Source organism: Salmo salar, chromosome ssa18 (genome assembly GCF_905237065.1).
Source record: "Salmo salar chromosome ssa18, Ssal_v3.1, whole genome shotgun sequence".
In the NCBI taxonomy this organism is placed as follows: domain Eukaryota; kingdom Metazoa; phylum Chordata; class Actinopteri; order Salmoniformes; family Salmonidae; genus Salmo; species Salmo salar.
The window spans coordinates 28,814,517-28,838,415 of record NC_059459.1 but is presented as its reverse complement, the minus strand read 5'-3'; the positions used below and the strand labels follow the sequence as shown (position 1 = coordinate 28,838,415).

Sequence of the window (23,899 nt, the reverse complement as noted above, 5' to 3'; positions counted from 1 at the left end):
ATGAGTCATCCCAATAAAAGCCAACCTGCAGCCAAAACTCACTGCGCTGCAGTGGCAATGGGGGTTGGGGCAGCCGAGTAGGAGAGCAAAGGGGAGGGGTGGTTAAGTGTCACCATATTCCTTATATAGTGCACTATTTTTGACCAGAGCCTTATGGGCCCTAGTCAAAAGTAGTGCACTATAAAGGCAATAGGGTGCCATTTGTGACACAGCTACAGCGTCTGGGCTGCTCTGCACTAGTGGGTACACACCCAATGGAAAAGTTAGGCTACACCATTACATCACAATCACTTGGCAGATGGTTACAATCTCAACAATGCAAAACAAATACAGTCAGTGGAAAACAAAGCACTCACGCTCCAGAGTTTGTTTTTAAGGTACTGCCGAGTCAAAAACATCAAGCTTCAGGAGAAATAAAAGGAACAACTTGCATACTTGGCCTACTTATAGCTTCAACCTGTGGTAATTGTTTGGTAGGTAGACCCAGAGTAGGTGAAAACAGTCACAGCCTATTGAAAGAAGAACCTGTCATATAAGGATGATTAGAGAGAACTGAGAGATGAGGGGATGGTCTGTCTTCAGTCCTCTTTACACCTTCACCAGGAATCATGAGAGATGAGGGGATGGTCTGTCTTCAGTCCTCTTTACACCTTCACCAGGAATCATGAGAGATGAGGGGATGGTCTGTCTTCAGTCCTCTTTACACCTTCACCAGGAATCATGAGAGATGAGGGGATGGTCTGTCTTCAGTCCTCTTTACACCTTCACCAGGAATCATGAGAGATGAGGGGATGGTCTGTCTTCAGTCCTCTTTACACCTTCACCAGGAATCATGAGAGATGAGGGGATGGTCTGTCTTCAGTCCTCTTTACACCTTCACCAGGAATCATGAGAGATGAGGGGATGGTCTGTCTTCAGTCCTCTTTACACCTTCACCAGGAATCATGAGAGATGAGGGGATGGTCTGTCTTCAGTCCTCTTTACACCTTCACCAGGAATCATGAGAGGATGGTGATGTCTGTGTTGACTTTTAAGGAATGTATTTTTCTCAGGACCCCAATGGAAAAATGCCTTTGGGCTTTATTGTGTTTTATCCTCAATTCTTTCATGTAAAGTTGTTAAAACATGACAGTGTGTACAGTGGTCCAACACAGTAAAGAGTTATGAGTACATTCCTAAAAGGGGGAATGTTATGAGTACATTCCTAAAAGGGGGAATGAGGAGTGGCATGAGCTCAGAGAGGGTTATGATGCAGTCTAGTCTGGGATTCAAACGACAACAAAGTGGGCCCCCTGCCACTTTTGGAGACAAATGTTTTAGAAAAGTATTTACCAATCACAGATTGCCCCTTTAGAAGTCAGTAAACCTCGGAGAATGGACTGCAGACCTTCTCATTCTGTACTTATTCTGCAGCAGGAATAGACTCTTCGCTGCTGGTAATAATACAGTGGATTAGACTGCCACCTAGTGGTATGATATAAATTGTTACTGCTCACTTAAACCCTTGGCACAGAGAAGTGTCCAATCTAATCTGGAAAACACTGATGTTTGCTCCAGTCCAAGCAATAACACACCTGATTCAAATTATCAATAAATGATAGTCTGTAATAAATACTTTATTATTTGAATTAGGGTAAATGAATTGCTCTCCTTTTGAAAATAAATTGCATGGCCGATTGAACTGACAGCCGAAGAGATGAAATGAACTGCAACTGTTGTTGTACAATAGGTATTTGTACTGAAGCACCGTGGTCTCAGCAGAAAATAAGACTCTAAGATCCTTGTTAAGTCATTTCTGTAGAAAATAATACCAGAATCTGCTTCAGTGATCAGGGTTAAAAGAGGTAATTTCAAGGTTGACTGAACTCATTAGTGTGGGTCAGGGATGAAGACAATTCAGGGAATTTCAGAGGGGAAAATCAGCTCATGAAGGGAAAAAATTGCCATTTAAAATAGCAGTCATGGTAATTGAATAAACAATGTGATTGGTAACTGTGTGTGTGTGTGTGTAAAGGACCTCACGCTGCTTGCTTAGCGGGTACCGCTTCCTCCTGAGTCAGCTCATACCAAGGCTCGAACCCATTACCCCTGCCTTGCTAACACACATAACCACCCTCCTGATGCGTCTTCTCATTCGCACCACAGAAAAGCTAGCTTTTGCGGGCCATTTCAGGCTAAGGAGTGATTTTCATGTGCGTGTGTGTGCATGCCTGTGTGTGTCCTGTGTGAGTCTTCTCTTGAGTGCACTCACTGCCGACCTAACGTGATAGCATAAGGCTTTGTTTACACAATACAGAGATTTTCACGCATCACCCAAACTGCAGTGGTTAGAGTAGAAGAGCAACGGTGATGTGTTTTATATAGAAGGGTCATGTTCTCCTAATAACTCCTCCTACTGATGTGAAGTCCCCCCCCCCTCTCTCTCCTCTTAGGTTTCAGACATGCTCTTTCTCTTCTGTCTCAAACATATCTCTCTCCTCTCTTCCTCTCTCTACAAACTGGAACATACGGACGTGACATGGCTATTGCAGATGTACTGACTTTCTCTAATTGTGGAGGCTGTATTACATTAGGCATGATTTTCTAATGTAAGTCAAAATATATTTTCTCTGTCATTCAGATGGTTTATTCAATGAACGCAGTAGCACTAGTACTTAACTGACTTTTCTATCAAATGATGCATACTATCATCTTAGTTATTCGTATCAGTGGTGACCGCTCACGGTAGAGTATGATTGTGTTCCTGATGGTAAATGCGGGTCCTATTTGTCTCTCTTCAGACAGCTTGACTCTGTTCAACTGTTAGGTAAAACCCTACAAGATAGGCAGAGTGTTGCTTGTGGCGGTATATCTTATAGTGTTACAAGAGTTCCATACATGATCTTGTGGCACAACTATCATTTCAGATGGTTTCATTACAAACATGCAGTACAGTATATTACATGCATCCTTGTGACAAGTGCTGTAGTGTTATAGTCTATGAAAGGCTCTATGGATGGCTGAAGTGATACCGAAACCTTAACAAGATTATATTGCAGAGGGATGTGTATCCCTGGTTTGGTGTAATATGGCAGAATAGTTTCTAGCCAATGTATAGACTGTACACATATGGATTAAGTGTATCAGGTTCACGGCCAACATCTGCAGCAACCTTCCACAATTTGACAAAAACATATTTTTTATTTAAGATATTGAGCCCTACTGAAGGTCTCTTTTACAAATGTGCCCTGTATGTACAACATAATATACACATTATACCCAAGCTATATATAGCTTGGGTATAATGCTATATATATAGCATTAAAATACAAAAACACAGTCATGATAAGCACAAATAAAACATCACAAATCACCCAGAAAAACAAGTTACATTCCTCCACAAATAAGTCCCCAATCAATCCTTTAAATTGCCTGAACAGCTACAGAACATCAAGATTAAATGTATTAGGGTGTTCTCTCTCGTCCCACTTGACTAAATATGTGGTTTCGATTTCATTTCATTTAAACACATAGAAATGTATAAACTGACATGCGTTTTAAGCCATATAGAGTATGAAAGGTATTTGAGTAACACTGAACAGAGCTTATCAGTTGTTGATAGACAGTTTAGTTTACAGGTGGTAATAAACATTTATTACTATTTGACAGAAACTATTTTTTGTTATTGGTTTAGGCCTATAAATCATTGTACACAGGGTAGGGTAGGTTACTTTCTAAATGTAATCTGTTACAGTTACTGTCCAAAATTGTCATCAGTAACATTTAACATTTTAGTCATTTAGCAGACGCTCTTATCCAGAGCGACTTACAGTAGTGAATGCATACATTTCATACATTTTTTTTTACATACTGGTCCCCCGTGGGAATCGAACCCACAACCCTGGCGTTGCAAACACCATGCTCTACCAACTGAGCCACAACTTTTGGATTACCCAAACTCAGTAACGTAATCTGATTACATTCAGTTACTTTTAGATTACTTTCCCCTTAAGAGGTATTAGAAGAAGACAATGTATGTTACCAATTGAATGACATCTATTGCAGGATAAATCAGTGTTAAAGTTTATATAGCTGGCCATATATGGATGTTTAATTTTACATTATGGGTTGGTTATGTATGCTTCTTCTATACCACCACTTTCTAATACATACGATTCAATTATATCTTTACATTAAAAACCAATATCAGAATTCCAGTCATTCCAATAAATGTTATACCCCTTGATCTTCAAGAATAGGACTTGGAAATATGGAAGTAGATTAGGTAAATTGTTTTACCTGAGCATGACCCAAAAACTAAGGACTTATTTGTCACACCCTGATCTGGGTCACCTGTCCTTATGATTGTCTCCACCCCCTCCAGGTGTTGCTTTTTATCCCCGGTGTATATATCCCTGTGTTTCCTGTCTCTCTGTGCCAATTCATCTTGTTTGCCAAGTCAACCAGCGGTTTTCCTTGCTCCTATTTTTCCCAGTCTCTGTTTGTTTCTAGTCCTCCTGGTTTCGACCCGTGTCTGTCCTGACTCCAAACCCACCTGCCTGACCACTCTGCCTGTTCTGACTACCAGCCTGCCTATCCCCTTGTACTGTTTTGGACTTGGATCTGGTTTCTGACCCCTGCCTGGCTTGACCTCGAGACTGCCTATTGTCTGGTACTGTTTGGACTCTGACCTGGTTTATGAATTCTCACCTGTCCCCGACCTGCCTTTGCCTACTCCCTTTGTTATAATAAATATCAGAGCTCTACCATCTGCCTCCTGTGTCTGCATTTGGGTCTCGCCTTGTACCCTTATATTAGCCACCCCTCCTCGATATTTATGATTTTGTTGTCATGGAGGACTGATTCGGCTCATTGATTCGAGTTGAAAAAGAAATGCTGCACTCATGGAAGGGCATGCTTTGAACACTACTGAAAAGTGCTCAAAAGTGCTATTTACATGTAAAAAATGAATGCCATATGCTGCATTTGCCTATTGTTTACGTTTTTGTTGGTGACACTTTGATATATTGATAATATGTTGTTTAAAGTGAAAATCCACAGATGAAACAATAACAAAACGGATGCCCAGCCTCTGTTTTGGTTAAAGGCTGAGGGATGGGCCAGGAGAAATGTAACCACTCTCACACTCTCAGATTAATAGACAGAGCTATGGAAGCAAGGACTGACCATCCATGATATCAAATTATTGTTTTAACCCCATGTTATGAGGCTATACAGTGTTTGTTTACATTTACAATGTTTACGAACATTGGAATAAAACAAGCTTATATTTGGGGTTCTCATGTTGTAAATGACTGTTGTAGCTGGAAAGGCAGATTTTTAATGGAATATCTACATAGGTGTACAGAGGACCATAATCAGCAACCATCACTCCTGTGTTCCAATGGCACGTTGTGTTAGCTAATCCAAGTTTATCATTTTAAAAGGCTAATTGATCATTAGAAAACCCTTTTGCAATTATGATAGCACAGCTGAAAACTGTTGTCCTGATTAAAGAAGCAATACAACTGGCCTTTAGACTAGTTGAGTATCTGGAGCGTTAGCATTTGTGGGTTTGATTACAGGCTCAAAATGTCCAGAAACAAATAACAAACTTAAATTTGCGCCTTTTTTCAATTCTGATTTGAATTATATTGAGAAAACAGAGAAGTGTCAAAGATTTTTCTTTTGCAAACATCCTTTCTGAATTTAAAAGTAGTCGTCTCGTTTTTCGAAAGTATCTGTAATCTGATTACAATATTTTTGCTGGTAACGTAACGGATTACAGTTACCGTTTTTTTTGTAATCCCTTACATGTAATCCGTTACTCGCCAACCCTGATTGTACAATACTAGCAACAAGCTGAATGGGAAGTAGGCCTAGAACTTACTAGATATGTTTTTATATTGAAACTTTACAAATGTACAAGACCACATATAACAACAACACTAAATAACCAAGGCTTCCTCTCCTCATCTCCTGCATTCATCTTCTCTGATGTAAAAGAACTGGACTGGACCATTCTGACTGGTATATGCAAATACTAAGAAGATATCGCTCTCACCTTCCCTATGATCAGTACAGAATGGAGTGTAGATGAGGGAGGACACCACTATAGACAATTGCGTTGCACCCTATGATCATCTTCAAATCGACCAAAATCCTGAGCTTTGAGTGAAAATGACCAGATTTGAAGATACAATCATTTGACAAATGAGGTCCATTGACAGCCATTCTCTTAACATCTGTGGAAGCCTCTGGTCCAGCGCAGTGCATGCTGGGTCAGATTCATTAAGGGAAAACATTTTGAAATAGAAAACAAAAACAAGCTGTTCTTATTGGACAATTCCAAGTATAGTCCCTCCCCGTTTCAGTCCATTGTCTTCCGTTTGTTCCCTAATGAATACGACCCAGGGTTTTGGCTCTTACCAATGTGGCCTTGTCTCAAGGGCACAGATTGTATCTTACCTAGTTATTTTCTGATGATCTCATTTTGCTCTTTTGTAGGTTTGGCAACTGTGTGTGTTTTCTATACCTGTTCGCACCTTTCCCTGTAGGCTTTACAGACGCTCCCCACCTCTTGTTTGCAACCCTTCTAATTTAGTGTACCCTACACGCAAAACCCATGTCGAATTCCAGGTCTCTGGCAGCATTTGGAACTGCTGATTTGCGGTCAAGAATGTCAAGTTCATCTCAGCCTATGCTGCGCTTCAGACCCTTGACTTTTTGGCCCTGACGGAGACATGGATCCCCCAGAGAACACTTCTACTCCAGCTGCTCTCTCTTCATCTGACTATGTTTTCTCTCATAGTCCGAGAGCATCTAGTCGTCGCGGTGGTGGCACAGGGCTGCTCATTTCTCCTAAGTAGAGATGGTTTTTCTCCCTCACATTTCCTCCCTCACTCACGTGTCCATCTCCTCATTTGAATTCACTGTCACTCGTCTGCTCAAGCTTAACATTGATGTCATCTATCGCCCACCACTTGCTCTTAGAGAGTTCCTCAATGAGCTTGACACTTTGATAAATTCATTTCCGGACAATAGCTCACCACTCTTTGTACTCCCGATGTCTGCCTTCGTTTAATTTCTTTCCAACTTTCTTTCCCCTCCTTGCCTCTTTTAACCACTCCCTTTCCCAATCCCCTCCAACTCACAAGGCAGGCAATACTCTTGATCTCATCTTTACCAGAGGCTGTTTGCCTACTAATCTCACTGCAATTCCCCTTCAGGTCTCTGATCACTACTTTGTTTCCTTTTCTGTCTCCCTCTCCTCCAACCCTAGACACTCAGCCCCTACCCAGATGGTCTCCCTCTCCTCCAACCCTAACCACTCAGCCCCTACCCAGATGGTCTCCCTCTCCTCCAACCCTAACCACTCAGCCCCTACCCAGATGGTCTCCCTCTCCTCCAACCCTAGCCACTCAGCCCCTACCCAGATGGTCTCCCTCTCCTCCAACCCTAGACACTCAGCCCCTACCCAGATGGTCTCCCTCTCCTCCAACCCTAGCCACTCAGCCCCTACCCAGATGGTCTCCCTCTCCTCCAACCCTAGACACTCAGCCCCTACCCAGATGGTCTCCCTCTCCTCCAACCCTAACCACTCAGCCCCTACCCAGATGGTCTCCCTCTCCTCCAACCCTAGCCACTCAGCCCCTACCCAGATGGTCTCCCTCTCCTCCAACCCTAACCACTCAGCCCCTACCCAGATGGTCTCCCTCTCCTCCAACCCTAGACACTCAGCCCCTACCCAGATGGGCTCCCTCTCCTCCAACCCTAACCACTCAGCCCCTACCCAGATGGTCTCCCTCTCTTCCAACCCTAGACACTCAGTTCCTACCCAGATGGTCTCCCTCTCCTCCAACCCTAACCACTCAGCCCCTACCCAGATGGTCATGTGCCGTCGCAATCTTCACTCTCTCTCTCCCACTACTCACTCCTCTTCTATCCTATCATCTCTCCCTTCTGTTAAATCATTCTGTCTCCTGGTTTTGTCTCTTCAACCCTAGTCTCATCCTATGACTCGCACTGTCCCCATTCCTCCTGGCCGGCACGGCCCTCCCCTCCTGGTCCGTGGCTGAGTGACTCATTGCGAGCTTACAGAACAGGGATGCGGGCAGCTGAGTGAAAATTGAGAAAAACAAAACTTCCGGAGGACCTATCATCCTTTCACTCTCTCCTCTCTACCTTCTCTTCCTCTGTATCCACTGCTGAAGCCACTTTCTATCACTGTAAATTTCAAGCTTCCGCCTCTAACCCTAGGAAACTCTTTTCCACTTTCTCCTCCCTCCTTAATCCTCCTTAAGTTTGACGACATCTGCTCCTCATTCACTCAGCCTATTGAGTCCACTGGTCCCAGTCACACAGAACTACCCTACGCCTTGACCTCTTTCTCCCCTCTCTCTCCAGATGAAATCCTGCAACTAGTGAAGTCTGTTCGCCCGTCAACCTGCCTGCTCAACCCCATCCTCTCTTCTCCAAACCATCTCTGGAGACATTCTCCCATTCCTTACTTTCCTCATCACCTCATCCCTGACCACTGGCTGCATCCCCTCTGATTTCAAAATGGCGGAGTCATTCCCCTCCTCAAGAAACCAAAACTACAGACCAGTATCCCTTCTTATTTTCTTTCCAAAACACTTGAGCATTCTAGGCCCTCTCCTCTTCTCTCTATACACCACATCACTCAGCTCAGTCACATCCTCACATGGTCTCTCCTATCAGTGCTTTGTGGAGGACACTTAACTACTTTCTCAATATCGCTGCGTGCCTGGCAGATATCTCAGCTTGGATGTCGGCCCACCACCTCAAGCTCAACCTCAACAAGACGGAATGTAATGTACTGGGGTAGGGTGGTGGTCCTAGGGAGGGGTGGTGGTGGGTGGGGGCTGAATGTCCTGGGGTAGGGTGGTGGTCCTAGGGAGGGGTGGTGGTGGGTGGGTGCTGAATGTCCTGGGGTAGGGTGGTGGTCCTAGGGAGGGGTGGTGGGAAGGTTAGTAGTGGTGGGGGCCCTCCATGGGTGCTCCTTTCCTGTGCACCAATCCTAACTCCTGACCCTCCCTCTCATTTTTCCCTATACTGGCTAACAGCCACAAAGAGGGGGTTGGTAGAAGTCCTGGGGAGGGGTGTTGGTGGGGAATGTGTTGCACCACAGGCGCCCTTTCACGGGCCACAAACCTTAATCCTGGATAGCTTAGAACATCCTTATAAACAAGAGATTTACAGACAGAAGATCCCAAAGTTCAGATCCTTATAAAACAAGAAATAACATAAAAAAATACCATCTTCCCAGGTTCAGAGGGTTTACCAACAACTAACATGCCATAATGCTACAATGTGAGAGTCAAATACACAGATCAGACCAAAGATCTTTGTTTATATCAGAACCCTCATGTTCACAGCACTGATTTAATGCCCAAGCAAATTCATTAGGAAAACTTCAATGTATTGATATTAGACTCAGAATAACTGCCAAGTCGGTCGGAAAATGGAATACATATCATTTACAAGAGGCTATACCTGATTCTATACATAACACACACACACACACACACACACACACACACACACACACACACACACACACACACACACACACACACACACACACACACACACACACACACACGGAGACACACGGAGACACACAGAGACTGTGTTATAATAGCATCTTTTATGAGAAAGGCTACTGTATGTCTTGTACGTTTGTAATTCTCAAGGAGGCTGGTGGCACCTTAATTGGGGAGGACGGGTTCATAGTAATGATTGGAACGGAATTAATGGAATGGTATCGAACACATGGTTTCCATCTTTGAAACCACTGCATTCACTCCATTTCAGACATTGTTATGAGCCGTCCTCCCCTCACCAGCCTCCTGTGGTGTGATTAGGGGATGAGATGCCTGGGTCGTGTTCAGTAGGGAGAAAAGGTTTTATAACTTCGTGACTTCCACCTGAACTTATCCAATGAGAACACATATAATTGTTTTGGTTTGCTACAGTGTGCCTTGCTGAACGCGACCCTGTATCTTCCTATGTCTTCCCAGGCATGCCATGCCCTGAGTTCTGAGGTAAGGGTGGCCAGTTCAGGAGCTCTACTCCTGTCTTCCAGGAAGCTGTTGTCGTCTGCCGACAGGAGGGGTCTATGTCGCAGGAGGGCCACATTGCCATGGCTAGAAGGAGGAGGGGAGTGTAGCTACCGAGCAACCCTACAGAGGACTGACATTTCTGCCTACATCTCAGGGACCCTCCTGGAAGTGGTTCTGTCCATCGGCAACACGGGCGTCAACGACTTCTCTCCTCCCTGTATCACCACAAGTCCCTTGGGCTGGGCTGTCCTGAAAGGTCCATAACCAATATGAATCTTATGAAATTCAAGTTGATGAAGTATTGAATGAAGTAAACTGACATAATAAATCATATGAAATGTATATTAATCAAATGTGGTTAAAATACTACCTGTCTTATCAGAGAGTAAGATACAGCTGTTACTATAGAGATCCTATTAAATTACTATTAGTATTCTAATTCCTAATTCTATGGCTATAACCATATTGCTTAAACTTATCTGATCGATTCAGTTCTACATGAAGTGTCTACCAGTAGAGTCAATATAGGAGTCCAGAAACAATCTACAGTATTTTACTCCTTTCTTAACTCCCTCTTGACTCACCCTCCCATCCCTCCTCCCTCCTCTTTCACCCCTCGCCCTCCCTCTCCCTATTCCTCCCTCCCTCCCAGAGCGTCAACTGCACTCTCCCATGGTGGGATCCAGCGTGGTGCCGGCGGCTCCACTGACGGAGGTCAACAAGGAGCTGTCTGACCTCCAACCCCTGGTCAGTTTCCCAGAGGAGATGGCCTACATCCTCATGGATCAGGAGCTGCAGCTCTACAGCCGGATCCTACCCCTGGACTACATCTGCTTCCTCACCCACGACCTGGGGGGCCCTGGCCAGCCACAGCCCCAGGGGCAGACACACCAACCTGGACAACCCCATCTTATGGCTGGCTGCAGTCGGCCGCACAACGCAGTAGAGGACCTAGTCACAAGATTCAACGAGGTGAGAGAGACCTAACTAACCTGCAATGTGTATCAAATCAAATCAAATTTATTTATATAGCCCTTCGTACATCAGCTGATATCTCAAAGTGCTGTACAGAAACCCAGCCTAAAACCCCAAACAGCAAGCAATGCATGTGAAAGAAGCACGGTGGCTAGGAAAAACTCCCTAGGAAAAACTCCCTAGAAAGGCCAAAAACCTAGGAAGAAACCTAGAGAGGAACCAGGCTATGAGGGGTGGCCAGTCCTCTTCTGGCTGTGCAGGGTGGATATTATAACAGAACATGGTCAAGATGTTAAAATGTTCATAGATGACCAGCATGGTCAAATAATAATAATCATAGTAGTTGTCGAGGGTGCAACAAGCACGTCCGGTGAACAGGTCAGGGTTCCATAGCCGCAGGCAGAACAGTTGAAACTGGAGCAGCAGCACGGCCAGGTGGACTGGGGACGGCAAGGAGTCATCATGCCAGGTAGTCCTGAGGCATGGTCCTAGGGCTCAGGTACTCCGAGAGAAAGACAGAAAGAGAGAAAGAGAGAATTAGAGAGAGCATATTTAAATTCACACAGGACACCGGATAAGACAAGAGAAATACTCCAGATGTAACAGACTGACCCTAGCCCCCGACACATAAACTACTGCAGCATAAATACTGGAGGCTGAGACAGGAGGGATCAGAAGACACTGTGGCCCCATCCGATGATACCCCCGGACAGGGCCAAACAGGCAGGATATAACCCCACCCACTTTGCCAAAGCACAGCCCCCACACCACTAGAGGGATGTCTCCAACCACCAACTTACCGTCCTAAGACAAGGCCGAGTATAGCCCACAACGATCTCCGCCATGGCACAACCCAAGGGGGCGCGCCAACCCAGACAGGAAGACCACGTCAGTGACTCAACCCACTCAAGTGACGCACCCCTCCCATGGACGGCATGGAAGAACACCAGTAAGCCAGTGACTCAGCCCCTGTAATAGGGTTAGAGGCAGAGAATCCCAGTGGAAAGAGGGGAACCGGCAAGGCAGAGACAGCAAGGGCGGTTCGTTGCTCCAGCCTTTCCGTTCACCTTCACACTCCCGGGCCAGACTATACTTAATCATAGGACCTACTGAAGAGATAAGTCTTCAGTAAAGACTTAAAGGTTGAGACTGAGTCTGCGTCTCTCACATTGGTAGGCAGACCATTCCATAAAAATGGAGCTCTATAGGAGAAAGCCCTACCTCCAGCCATTTGCTTAGAAATTCTAGGGACAATTAGGAGGCCTGCGTCTTGTGACCGTAGCGTACGTGTAGGTATGTACGGCAGGACCAAATCGGAAAGATAGGTAGGAGCAAGCCCATGTAATGCTTTGTAGGTTAGCAGTAAAACCTTGAAATCAGCCCTTGCCTTAACAGGAAGCCAGTGTAGGGAGGCTAGCACTGGAGTAATATGATCACATTTTTTGGTTCTAGTCAGGATTCTAGCAGCCGTATTTAGCACTAACTGAAGTTTGTTTAGTGCTTTATCAGGGTAGCCGGAAAGTAGAGCATTGCAGTAGTCCAGCCTAGAAGTAACAAAAGCATGGATTAATTTTTCTGCGTCATTTTTGGACAGAAAGTTTCTGATTTTTGTAATGCTACGTAGATGGAAAAAAGCTGTCCTTGAAACAGTCTTGATATGTTCTTCAAAAGAGAGATCAGGGTCCAGAGTAACGCCGAGGTCCTTCACAGTTTTATTTGAGACGACTGTACAACCATCCAGATTAATTGTCAGATTCAACAGAAGATCTCTTTGTTTCTTGGGACCTAGAACAAGCATCTCTGTTTTGTCCGAGTTTAAAAGTAGAAAGTTTGCAGCCATCCACTTCTTTATGTCTGAAACACAGGCTTCTAGCGAGGGCAATTTTGGGGCTTCACCATGTTTCATTGAAATGTACAGCTGTGTGTCGTCCGCATAGCAGTGAAATTTAACATTATGTTTTCGAATGACATCCCCAAGAGGTAAAATATATAGTGAAAACAATAGTGGTCCTAAAACGGAACCTTGAGGAACACCGAAATTTACAATTGATTTGTCAGAGGACAAACCATTCACAGAGACAAACTGATATCTTTCCGACAGATAAGATCTAAACCAGGCCAGAACTTGTCCATGTAGACCAATTTGGGTTTCCAATCTCTCCAAAAGAATGTGGTGATCGATGGTATCAAAAGCGGCACTAAGATCTAGGAGCACGAGGACAGATGCAGAGCCTCGGTCTGACGTCATTAAAAGGTAATTTACCACCTTCACAAGTGCAGTCTCAGTGCTATGATGGGGTCTAAAACCAGACTGAAGCATTTCGTATACATTGTTTGTCTTCAGGAAGGCAGTGAGTTGCTGTGCAACAGCTTTTTCTAAAAATGTTGAGAGGAATGGAAGATTCGATATAGGCCGATAGTTTTTTATAATTTCTGGGTCAAGATTCGGCTTTTTCAAGAGAGGCTTTATTACTGCCACTTTTAGTGAGCTTGGTACACATCCGGTGGATAGAGAGCCGTTTATTATGTTCAACATAGGAGGGCCAAGCACAGGAAGCAGCTCTTTCAGTAGTTTAGTTGGAATAGGGTCCAGTATGCAGCTTGAGGGTTTGGAGGCCATGATTATTTTCATCATTGTGTCAAGAGATATAGTACTAAAACACTTTAGTATCTCCCTTGATCCTAGGTCCTGGCAGAGTTGTGTAGACTCAGGACAATGGAGCTTTGGAGGAATACCGTAATTTGAGGAGTCCGTAATTTGCTTTCTAATGATCATGATCTTTTCCTCAAAGAAGTTCATATATTTATTACTGCTGAAGTGAAAGCCATCCTCCATTTGCGAATGCTGCTTTTTAGTTAGCTTTGCGACAGTATCAAAAAGAAATGCATGGGGAATACATGGGGAATACAGCATGGGGAATACATTTTCTACCTATATGTTGAGTAACTGTGCCTGAGACCTGAAGACTAGTGTTGGTTCCCAGAGCTAATAACTTGGCTTGAGCTCAGTGGGCTAACACAGTCCTGTTGCACAAAGGTGACTCTGGATTCAAACCCAGTTAGTCACACTTACAGTTACTGTCTTTTCCTGTTTCCAGGTGAGCTCCTGGGTGACCTGGATGATTCTGACAGCAGGTTCTATGGAGGAGAAGAGAGAGGTGTTCTCATGTCTGGTCCACGTGGCCAGGTGCTGTTGGAACATGGGAAACTACAACACTGTCATGGAGTTCCTGGCTGGACTCAGGTAGAAGCAGGGCTAGAACCAATTCTTCAAGGGAACATTTGATTATTTGATTTTATGTTTTTGCAAATATATTTCGGATCCATCTGCTCCACTATCATTTCCTGCTTAGTAAATAAACATAATCACATCATTTTTCTTTCACCCTCATTCTGTCTTCATCTACAACTTCGCCTCCTAAACTGTCCACTTTTGGCCCTTCCATTCTCACTCAGCAGCATCTCTCCATCCTACCCTTCAGGTCTCGCAAGGTGCTAAAGATGTGGCAGTTCATGGAGCAGTCGAACATCGAGACCATGCGTGCCCTGAAGGATGCCATGGCGCACCACGAGACGTCTGCAGAGTACAGGAAGGTGGTCTCGCGTGCTCTCCACACCCCGGGCTGCAGGGTGGTGCCCTTCTGTGGGGTCTTTCTGAGAGAGCTAGGGGAGGCCCTGGATGGAGCAGCTAGCCTGATCAACCTCAGACCACGCCTCAGCTCACAGGACTCTGTGGAGGTGAGGAATTATGCATTTTTTGCCTGGACCCATATCTGTTTGGGGAGTGTGACAATGACCATAGGAGTTGGCAAGACCATACAAACAGATCTAGGATCAGGCTAGAGGAATCTTGGCCTTATACTTATAAATTAGGGCCACATTTACTAAGTGTTGACATCACTGAATCTGTTTCGTACTGTTGTTTCCTATTCCTTTTTTGATATTCCTTTACACAATATTTAAATGTGTTCTATCCAAGTATCAAGTGCATTTGACCTTTTAGTGACCATCCATTCAGGCCAGAAGTGAATCTCCACACAACACTACTCATTATACATATACTTTAGTAACCTTTCCCATCTTAAACACCACCTTGCCTTCTTTCCAAAAAAAAAGTGTCACGGGAGCCAGTTTGGATTTGGCTTCACACCAATCACATCACATCAGAAGCCAAACGTTATTGACAGAAAAAAATGAAATTGTTGTGTTGTTGTCCTCCGGTGGCTAGCTAGCGATTTCCTAAATTAGTCATGGATGGAGATAGGGATTTGGACTTGTGGTTTTACTTAATTCTTCGGCATGGCCAATGATTATGAAGGCAATTCTGATCCAACCATAAATTCATACATTGTCCCCTTGGCCTGAGAGGATGAAAGTTCAACATGTTACTCAACAGAGGTTAGTGGCACCTTAATTGGGGAGAACGGGCTCCTGGTAATGGCTGGAGCGGTATCAGTGGAATGGTATCAAATACATAATCTGCTCGGATCACCGATGCAGATGTTGCTCTCCGGTTTTGTGATGAAACAAAGTTGTGGTTGGATTTATTCTGCCACTGTGTCTTCTTCAAGACATATGAACTAACAGGTTATAGAGCAAACAACACAATTATCACAAACACATCGGTTGTAATATGGCTTTTTTTTCTGTCTTGGCTTCCCCGGTGATTTTACCAACGCACCGCTACTGCATAGTTTGTCTCTGACTACAACGGACAGGACAACTTCCTGCAACGGGCGGGGCCAGATGGGCTCAACCAACCAGAGAAGGAAGCAACCATCAACAACATCCTGCAGACCATCCGTAGCTGCAACCGCAGTATGGAGTCTGAGGATTGGGAGGAGTCTGGAGGGTCTGGTGACAGGAGTATCACTGGCTCACGTAAAAACTCCTTCAAGGATGGCAACCACAACCAGTAGGTGTCCACAGTTGACCCACCTAACTTTAGGCTACTTTTTAGTGGTTTTTGCTGGATTTTGGCTCTGATTGTGCTAGAAAGTGTCAATAAAATCTGAAAACACTGATACCACAACACCTGCTATCTGATACAAGCTAGGTGAAGTTGGCTCCCCGTTTCAATATTACATCGTATTTTTCTTAATATAATTGTCAATGCATTATCGTTTATTGCTTCTTTAGAAATATTTGTGTTGGTGTCTTATTGTAGATAAAAATATCTGCATCCTTTTAAAGCTTATTTTGGTCATGTTCCTCTCCTGAAAACACTCTTCTCTGGTCAGGTTCACCGTGGGCGATCTCTCCGAGTCTGCGGGTGACCTATCTGACCTATCACAGGGCAAAGACCCAGACTTCCAGGGTATGGGTAAGAGGACTCAGAAGGCCTTTGCCCATGGTACAGAGCTCATGCCCTGGTACGTCCTCTCCCTCCACCCCCACGTACACCACTTCCTCCAGCAGGGCGCAACTGTGATCCACTATGACCAGGACTCCCACCTCACCGCCCGCTGCCTGCTCCAACTCCAACCCGACAATTGTATCCTCACCTGGGCCAAGCTCCACTGTGAGGGCCTCCCTGGTTCTAGCCCTGGCCCTGACTCCTCAAAGCTCCGGAGCCCCACTGGGTCAGGGGCTGGCGGTCAGTACTGTGGGATGCTCATACTGAACAGCCTGGCGGATGGATTCCTGGATCTCTCCGTGGCTAAAGCTGTCTTCATGGGCCATCCTGGGGCTGACGTTCAGGCGGTATGCCTGCAGAACAAGCTCTCATCTGGGCTGAGCCTGGAGGAGTGTGGGGTGACTCTGCTCTATGGGCTCCATACAACAGACAACAGGTTATTACACTTTGTGGCCCCAAGAAACACAGCTAGGATGGTGTACGCTGGGCTGCAGTCCCTGTTAGCTGTTCACAGGAGGATGAGGAGGTTCCCTGACCAAAGGTTGCAGTGGCTCCGGAGGAAGTACGTCAACCTCTATCAGGTGAGGGACTGCATTGCAATGATGGAGTCAAGTTACTAAACCTCGGGTCCGAGTCAAGTGTTCCAGTCCCTACTGGTAGAGTGTGAATGGTGTCACCAGTCATGAAAATTGTGACTCGAGTCTGAGCCCTGGACATGAGCATCACAACTCTGAGGGAGGAGATGTGAGTGATTTACCATTTTGTACCAAGAAAATGTTCCTCTCTCTTCCAGGAGGATGGCAGGTACGAGGGTCCAACACTAGCCCAGGCCATCGAGCTGTTTGGGGGCAGGAGATGGAGTGGTAGCATGGAGAAGTCTGGAGCTCAGAAGAACAGCCATCTCACTGTGACCTCCAATCAGAAGACGGTTAACTCCAATAAAAAGAAAAAGAAGGTTGGGACCAGGGTAAGGAGCCATATTTTCAGTAGAGATTGATTCAACTCCTGCACAAATGCCTGGAGTTGGGTTGGAGGAACATGTTGAGTCAGTTTCAATAAAATAGCTACATTTTGTGTGTGTGTGTGTGTGTGTGTGTGTGTGTGTGTGTGTGTGTGTGTGTGTGTGTGTGTGTGTGTGTGTGTGTGTGTGTGTGTGTGTGTGTGTGTGGTGACAGGGGGACAGTGGGGATGCCACAGATGATGACATGGTGTCACAGAAGGTGACGAGCGGTTGGGATGTCCTAGGGCGGAATGCACCGGACCCGAAGGACAACATGGACCAAGACCAGGAAGACAGCAGCTCCTATGGTTTCCCTGGGCCTCTCTCCTCCTCCACCAGTAGATCCATGGCCATTAGCATCTCTTCCTCTTCCTCAGCCTCCAATCACAAAGCTCAAACAGGGTAAGATGCTACAAACTGTGGTATATTCGACTGTGTGCGTTTGCGTGCATATGCTTCATGTTTAATTTGTTGTGCTGATGTTTGTGCTGGAATTCAGTACACATAACATCTCTTGTGTGTTTTCTTTGGCTACTCGCTTCAGTAATAGGTCAAGTCAGACACTATCTAGCCGGGGTAAGAGCCAATCAAAAAGCTTCCAGAACCTCATGGTATCAGATGGCACCATGAGCTTTACTGAGTTTGTTGAGCTCTTCAAGTCCTTCAGGTAATCTCCTCTAACTCAACATGTATCTATCTACAGGGCCTTCGGAAAGTATTCAGACCCCTTGACCTTTTCCACATTTTGTTACATTACAGTCTTATTCTAAAATGTATAGAATTGCTTAGCATTGCCGTGCTGTTAGAAGGTGAACCTTCACCCAAGTCTGAAGTCCTGAGAGCTCTGGAGCAGGTTTTCATCAAGGATCTCTCGGTACTTTTCTCCGTTCATCTTTGCCTCGATCGTGATTAGTCTCCCAGTCCCTGCTGCTGAAAAACATCCCCACAACATGATGCTGACACCACCATGCTTCACCGTAGGGATGGTGTCAGGTTTCCTCCAGACGTGATGCTTGGCATTCAGACCAAAGAGTTCCATCTTGGTTTCATCAGACCAGAGAATCTTGTTTCTTATGGTCTGAGAGTCCTTTAGGTGCCTTTTGGCAAACTCCAAGCGGACTGTCATGTCCTTTTACTGAGGAGTGGCTTCCGTCTGGCCACTCTACCATAAAGGCCTGATAGGTAGTGTGCTGCAGAGATGGTTGTTCTTCTGGAAGGTTCTCCCATCTCCACAGAGGAACTCTGGAGCTCTGTCAGAGTGACCATCAGGTTCTTGGTCACCTCCCCGACCAAGGCCCTTTTCCCCCGATTGCTCAGTTTGGCCGGGTGGCCATCTCTAGGAAGAGTCTTAGGGGTTCCAAACTTCTTCCATTTAAGAATGATGGAGACAACTGTGTTCTTGGGGACCTTCAATGCTGCGGACGTCATGGCTTGTTTTCTTCTCTGACATGCACTGTCAACTGTGGGACCTTATATAGACAGGTGTGTGCACCTTTCCAAATCATGTCCAATCAATTGAATTTACCACAGGTGGACTCCAATCAAGTTGTAGAAATATCTCAAGGATGATCAATGGAAACAGGATGCACCTGAGCTCAATTTCGAGTCTCATAGCAAGGGTACGAATACTTACGTAAATAAGGTATTTCAGTTTTTTTTAATAAATGTGCAAAATTTTATGAAAACCTGTTTTTGCTTAATTATTACGCGGTATTGTGTGTAGATTGATGAGGAATTATTTGTGTTTAATCAATTTTAGAATAAGGCTTTAACGTAACAAAATGTGGAAAAAGGGAAGGGGTCTGAATATTTTCAGAATGCACTGTATATAGTATTATTGTGTTATACATTATTAGCTGTAACAGCAGTGAGATGTACATTCCTTATTATTTCCCCAGTGTTTTTCCCAGTGTTTTCCCAGTGTACAAAATTGCCACTATTTAATCAATGGCAGATTGTGGATTTCCAGATAGGGCTTTCAGTAGTGAGATAGATTTGCACCAGCTTGTCCTAGGAAGTTGACATTATCTACAATTGGGTGAATTGGGGCCTCCAACTTTTTGTTCCCATGTTGGTGTGTAGTATCCGGAGTCGTAAGGACCTGAAGAAAGTGTTTGATGCCCATGCTGTGTCCTGTGGTCAGTCTGCCTCTGAGACTGCTCCTCTCTACACTCACCTCCGCATCGACGACCGAGTCACAGGAATACAGCCAGATCTGGGTGAGTTTCCTGGGTGAGTTTCCTGTGTAAGTCTCCTGGGTAAGTCTCTTGGGTGAGTTTCCTATGTGAGTTACCAGGGTGCGTTACCAGGGTGCGTTACCAGGGTGTGTTACCAGGGTGAGTTTCCTGGGTGAGTTACCTGCCCAGTTGGGGTCAATTCCATTTAGATTCTTTAGGAGTAATGAAGCCTAGTCCCAGATCTGTATGTGCTGTATGGCCATGCTTGGCATGTCAAGGACCGCTGGAGTTGGTGAGAGAAGCACAAACAGATCTGGTACAAGTCTAGGAATAACAGTCTTCAAACTACAAATTTAAAGGGAGCTCTGAGCCCTAGGCTAAGACGGCCTGTGCAGTGTGAAATGCCCTTAAAGGGGCAGTGGCGTTAAAAATGTGACATTCTTGTTGTTTTTTTATTTCCACACTGAGGTCGAAATAACACTCTGAAATTGACTTGAATGCCTTTAATTTCAGCATGTTCAGATGGGATGGAGTTTTTGGCCCAGATCATGACATCACAATCTGATCTGATTATAATAGAACAATGACCATTCATCTGGGTAAGGGGGTGGGCTCTAGACCATCCTATCAGCCAATCAGGGCTGTGTATGTAAATAAACTCAGCTACTCATATTTGCTTTGAAGTCAAGTGTAAAAGTCTTTATTTGTGTTTCCCCCCCATCCCAGACCTTCTGACACGTAATGGCCTGGACCTTGGTCTTTCCATCCGGATCATGAGACACATGTCAGACAATCAGAAGCATATTTCAGATGCCATAGCTTCTGCCAGCATCGTGACCAATGGTACTGGCGTAGAGAGTGCCTCGCTGGGAGCTCTGGGCATGACCATCATGCACCTCAACGACTTCCTGGTCAACTGTCAGGGAGAGAACCACTCGCATGATGAAGTCTTAAGAATCATCCAGGTGTGTGACAATGAAGTGTGTCTGTGTGTGTGCATTTGTCCTTTGGCAAATAATCTTCCACTGAATTCATGTGTTGTGTGTTCTAGACATTTGAACCGTCTACCACTTTGCATCAGATTGGCTGGATGTCCTTTCAGGGATTTGCCCGGTCAGTATTTTTTGTATGTATTTGTGATCCCTGCGGGAATTGAACCCATGACCCTGCTGTTACCAACTGAGCCAAAAAGGAATGACCCAGGTTAGTTTTCCCCTGCTATAAGGTATCTGATGGACAAGGACAACTCTGCTTCCAAACTGGAAGAGTCTCCGCTGAATGTTGAAGAGCTCCATTACCCTCTGCCTTACTACTACATCGCTACATCACACAACACCTACCTGACCGCCCACCAACTCAAGGGAGAGTCGTCTGTGGAGCTGTACTGCCAGGTGACAATCAGAACACTGGTATTACCCTGACGGGGATAACACTCCATGTAATATTTACTCAAACCGATTGAGTGTACAGCAATACAGCTGTTGTGGTGATAAACTGTCATTGAAAAGCCTTTATTGTTATGAATTTGGGGGGTAGCCCTACCAGGATTTGAACCCGGGTCCTTGCGTCTGTTAGTCCAACAGCCAATTACATCAAGAGATCCAAAACTTCTGATCCAAGCCATAGAGGTGTCTAGATGTTGTGTCTTTCTGATCCAAGCCATAGAGGTGTCCAGGTATTGTGCCCAGGTGTTGTATCCAGGCGTTGTGTCCAGGTGTTGTGTCCAGGTGTCCAGGTGTTGTGTCCAGGTGTTGTGTCCAGGTGTCCAGGTGTTGTGTCCAGGTGTTGTGTCCAGGTGTCCAGGTGTTGTGTCCAGGTGTTGTGTCCAGGTGTTGTGTCCAGGTGTCCAGGTGTTGTATCCAGGTGTCCAGGTGTTGTTTCCTGGTGCCCAGGTGTTGTGTCCAGGTGTTTTTTGCTGGTGTTGTGTCCAGGTGTTATGTCCAGGTGTTGTGTCCAGGTGTTGTGTCCAGGTGTCCAGATGTTGTGTCCAGGTGTCCAGGTGTTGTGTCCAGGTGTCCAGGTGTTGTGTTCAGGTGTCCAGGTGTTGTGTCCAGGTGTCCAGGGGCTGTGTTCAGGTGTTGTGTCCAGGTGTTGTGTCCAGGTGTCCAGGTGTTTTGTTCAGGTGTCCAGGTGTTGTGTCCAGGTGTCCAGGTGTTGTGTCCAGGTCGTTACGTTACTGTTTGGTTTGTTGTTGTCTCAGGTGCTCCTCCAGGGATGTAGGAGTGTTGAACTGGACTGTTGGGATGGAGATGATGGCATGCCAATCATCTACCATGGACACACCCTCACTACCCGCATACCCTTCAAGGTGAGTTGAGTTGAAATGAAGTGAGTTGAATTTAGTTTAACTAAGCTGAGATGAGTTGAGTTGGTTTGGGTTGAATTGAGTTGGGTTGAGATGAGCTGAGTTGAATTGAGTTTAGTTGGGTTGAATTTAGTTGAATTTCATTTATTGAGTTGAGTTAATCTCCCGTTCCTGCAGGATGTGGTGGAGGCAGTGAACCGCTCTGCCTTCGTGACCTCTGACCTACCTGTGATGCTGTCCATAGAGAATCACTGCTCCCTGCCGCAGCAACGCAAGATGGCCGACATATTCAAGGTTGGTAGGCCTGCTTACTGTCCTGTCTAGTTCATTGTTGAGATGTGAAATGGGCTCTTTCTGATGCTCGTTGGTGTTTTACGAAAGGAAGTAGAGACAGGGTGAGGTTAAGGGTTCAGGGTTCAGGGTAGTCATAGAGTTAGTGAACCACCACCCGGGAACATATACGTTACATTGCCATTAACAGGTCAATCACAATGGATCCTTCTTCCCCTCAGAACAGATTACAACTCTGATGGTGTGTTTGTGTTGTCCTTCAACAGACGGTGTTTGGGGATAAGCTGGTGACAAAGTTCCTGTTCGAGAGTGATTTCTCGGACGACCCACAGCTGCCATCACCATGGCAACTGAGGGGGAAAATCCTCCTCAAGAACAAGAAGCTAAAAGCTCACCAGACGCCGGTGGACATCCTCAAACAGAAGGCAAGGCCACTGATAAGGAACACACTGACCAAAAGTTTTCTTAACAGTTGTTGATCCAGTCCGGTATCTATATAATGTGCTATATATACCTAAATTGATGGCACACTAATACATAATTAGAAGGAACTAAGATTGTCCTAAATGACTCTTCCTGATACAGGCTCACCAGTTGGCCCAGATGCATTCTCAGGCCAGTAGTGTGATGCCTCCTCCCTTCCCAACCAATGAGGATCAGGAGGAAGAAGAGGACGAGGATGAAAATGACTATGAGTATGAATCACTATCCGATGGTATGGTCACAACACCAAGAGCATCCCAGTGTATGCCAGTTTATAGTCCAGACGTTTCTGTGGTAACAACCTCAAACAGCAATAATGTTAATTATCCCAATTCTCCTACTTATCCTGTGACCCCCTACTCACTCTTCTTCTGTAGCTGACGCCCTGGCTTTATCTACTGCTTCTTCTCTCCCAGAAGGTAATAAAAAGAATCAAATTGATCACTTAGGATTTGCCAATTCCACAGCATGCTTGTTGTCCTATTGCTGAATAGATGTGTGCCCTGTTTGTGCAGTGCTCTAGTACACTGGCTGTGTGACTGTGTGTTGTGACTTTTCAAAAGCCTCTTATCTACTAAATTAGTACCCACTGATACTCAATTTGATTACCAAGTGGGTCAAAAACAACAAGAAATTGCTTGAATGCCAATAGTTTTTGGCCACATGTTTTAATGTTACTTAGATCACTGAAAACCTCAAATTAGATTACACTGCATGAATGTGTGTTTTTGTTTATACTGCAATAATAATGTCTTTGTCTGGGAATGTCTACGTTGATACAGATAATATCCTGGAGGATAGGCCTGAGGGAAAGTCTCTTTCAGGGGAGAAGTTACAGACCAAACACAGTGACGAAGTCCCCAAGAAGATGAAGAAATGCGAGGACAAGGAGTTTGTCCTCCATTCAGGATCCAGCAGACGTAGAAATACAAAAGTATTTATCTTGTTGGATTTTTTTGTTTATTACCCAGTTTCTCCCGGTATATTTGATTAATAACATCATGAGACAAGAGTCTTGTCTCTTTTGTATTTTTACACACTCTCACACACACACACATGTATTTGGCGAGGAGCTGGAGGAAGAGTTCAAGCTGCCTCGAAGCAAGAAGGAAGGACGTCAGATAGCCCAGGAGCTCTCAGATCTGGTGATCTACTGCCAAGCTGTCAAATTCCCAGGTCTTTCCTTATATTCCTTACATACTCTTCTATAAACAAACTATACAATGCCTTGTAAATAGCCTTGTGTTC

The 23,899-nt window shown here is 45.1% G+C and overlaps 1 protein-coding gene across 10 annotated transcripts in view; it reads left to right on the top strand.

The window, feature by feature from the left end:
• The window catches only part of LOC106577205 (1-phosphatidylinositol 4,5-bisphosphate phosphodiesterase epsilon-1), a 34,435-nt gene that overhangs the window by 2,902 nt on the left and 7,634 nt on the right, over positions 1-23,899 (top strand). For 7 of the 10 annotated variants that reach the window (XR_006760416.1, XM_014155104.2, XM_045700997.1 and 4 more), the window contains 20 exons: positions 10,023-10,320; positions 10,717-11,036; positions 14,138-14,283; positions 14,522-14,777; positions 15,734-15,954; positions 16,280-16,976; positions 17,189-17,362; positions 17,571-17,797; positions 17,940-18,062; positions 19,478-19,614; positions 20,299-20,537; positions 20,624-20,685; positions 20,798-20,963; positions 21,773-21,880; positions 22,055-22,171; positions 22,435-22,593; positions 22,754-22,883; positions 23,029-23,070; positions 23,434-23,585; positions 23,722-23,827. Coding sequence is in view for 9 of the 10 variants with exons in the window: in XM_014155104.2 (XP_014010579.2) it covers positions 10,023-10,320; positions 10,717-11,036; positions 14,138-14,283; positions 14,522-14,777; positions 15,734-15,954; positions 16,280-16,976; positions 17,189-17,362; positions 17,571-17,797; positions 17,940-18,062; positions 19,478-19,614; positions 20,299-20,537; positions 20,624-20,685; positions 20,798-20,963; positions 21,773-21,880; positions 22,055-22,171; positions 22,435-22,593; positions 22,754-22,883; positions 23,029-23,070; positions 23,434-23,585; positions 23,722-23,827 (3,880 nt within the window). In the remaining variant the exon portion in view is untranslated. The remainder of the gene's footprint in view (positions 1-10,022; positions 10,321-10,716; positions 11,037-14,137; positions 14,284-14,521; positions 14,778-15,733; positions 15,955-16,279; positions 16,977-17,188; positions 17,363-17,570; positions 17,798-17,939; positions 18,063-19,477; positions 19,615-20,298; positions 20,538-20,623; positions 20,686-20,797; positions 20,964-21,772; positions 21,881-22,054; positions 22,172-22,434; positions 22,594-22,753; positions 22,884-23,028; positions 23,071-23,433; positions 23,586-23,721; positions 23,828-23,899) is intronic. The other 3 variants (XM_014155106.2, XM_045700999.1, XM_045700998.1) reach the window with 3 other exon arrangements.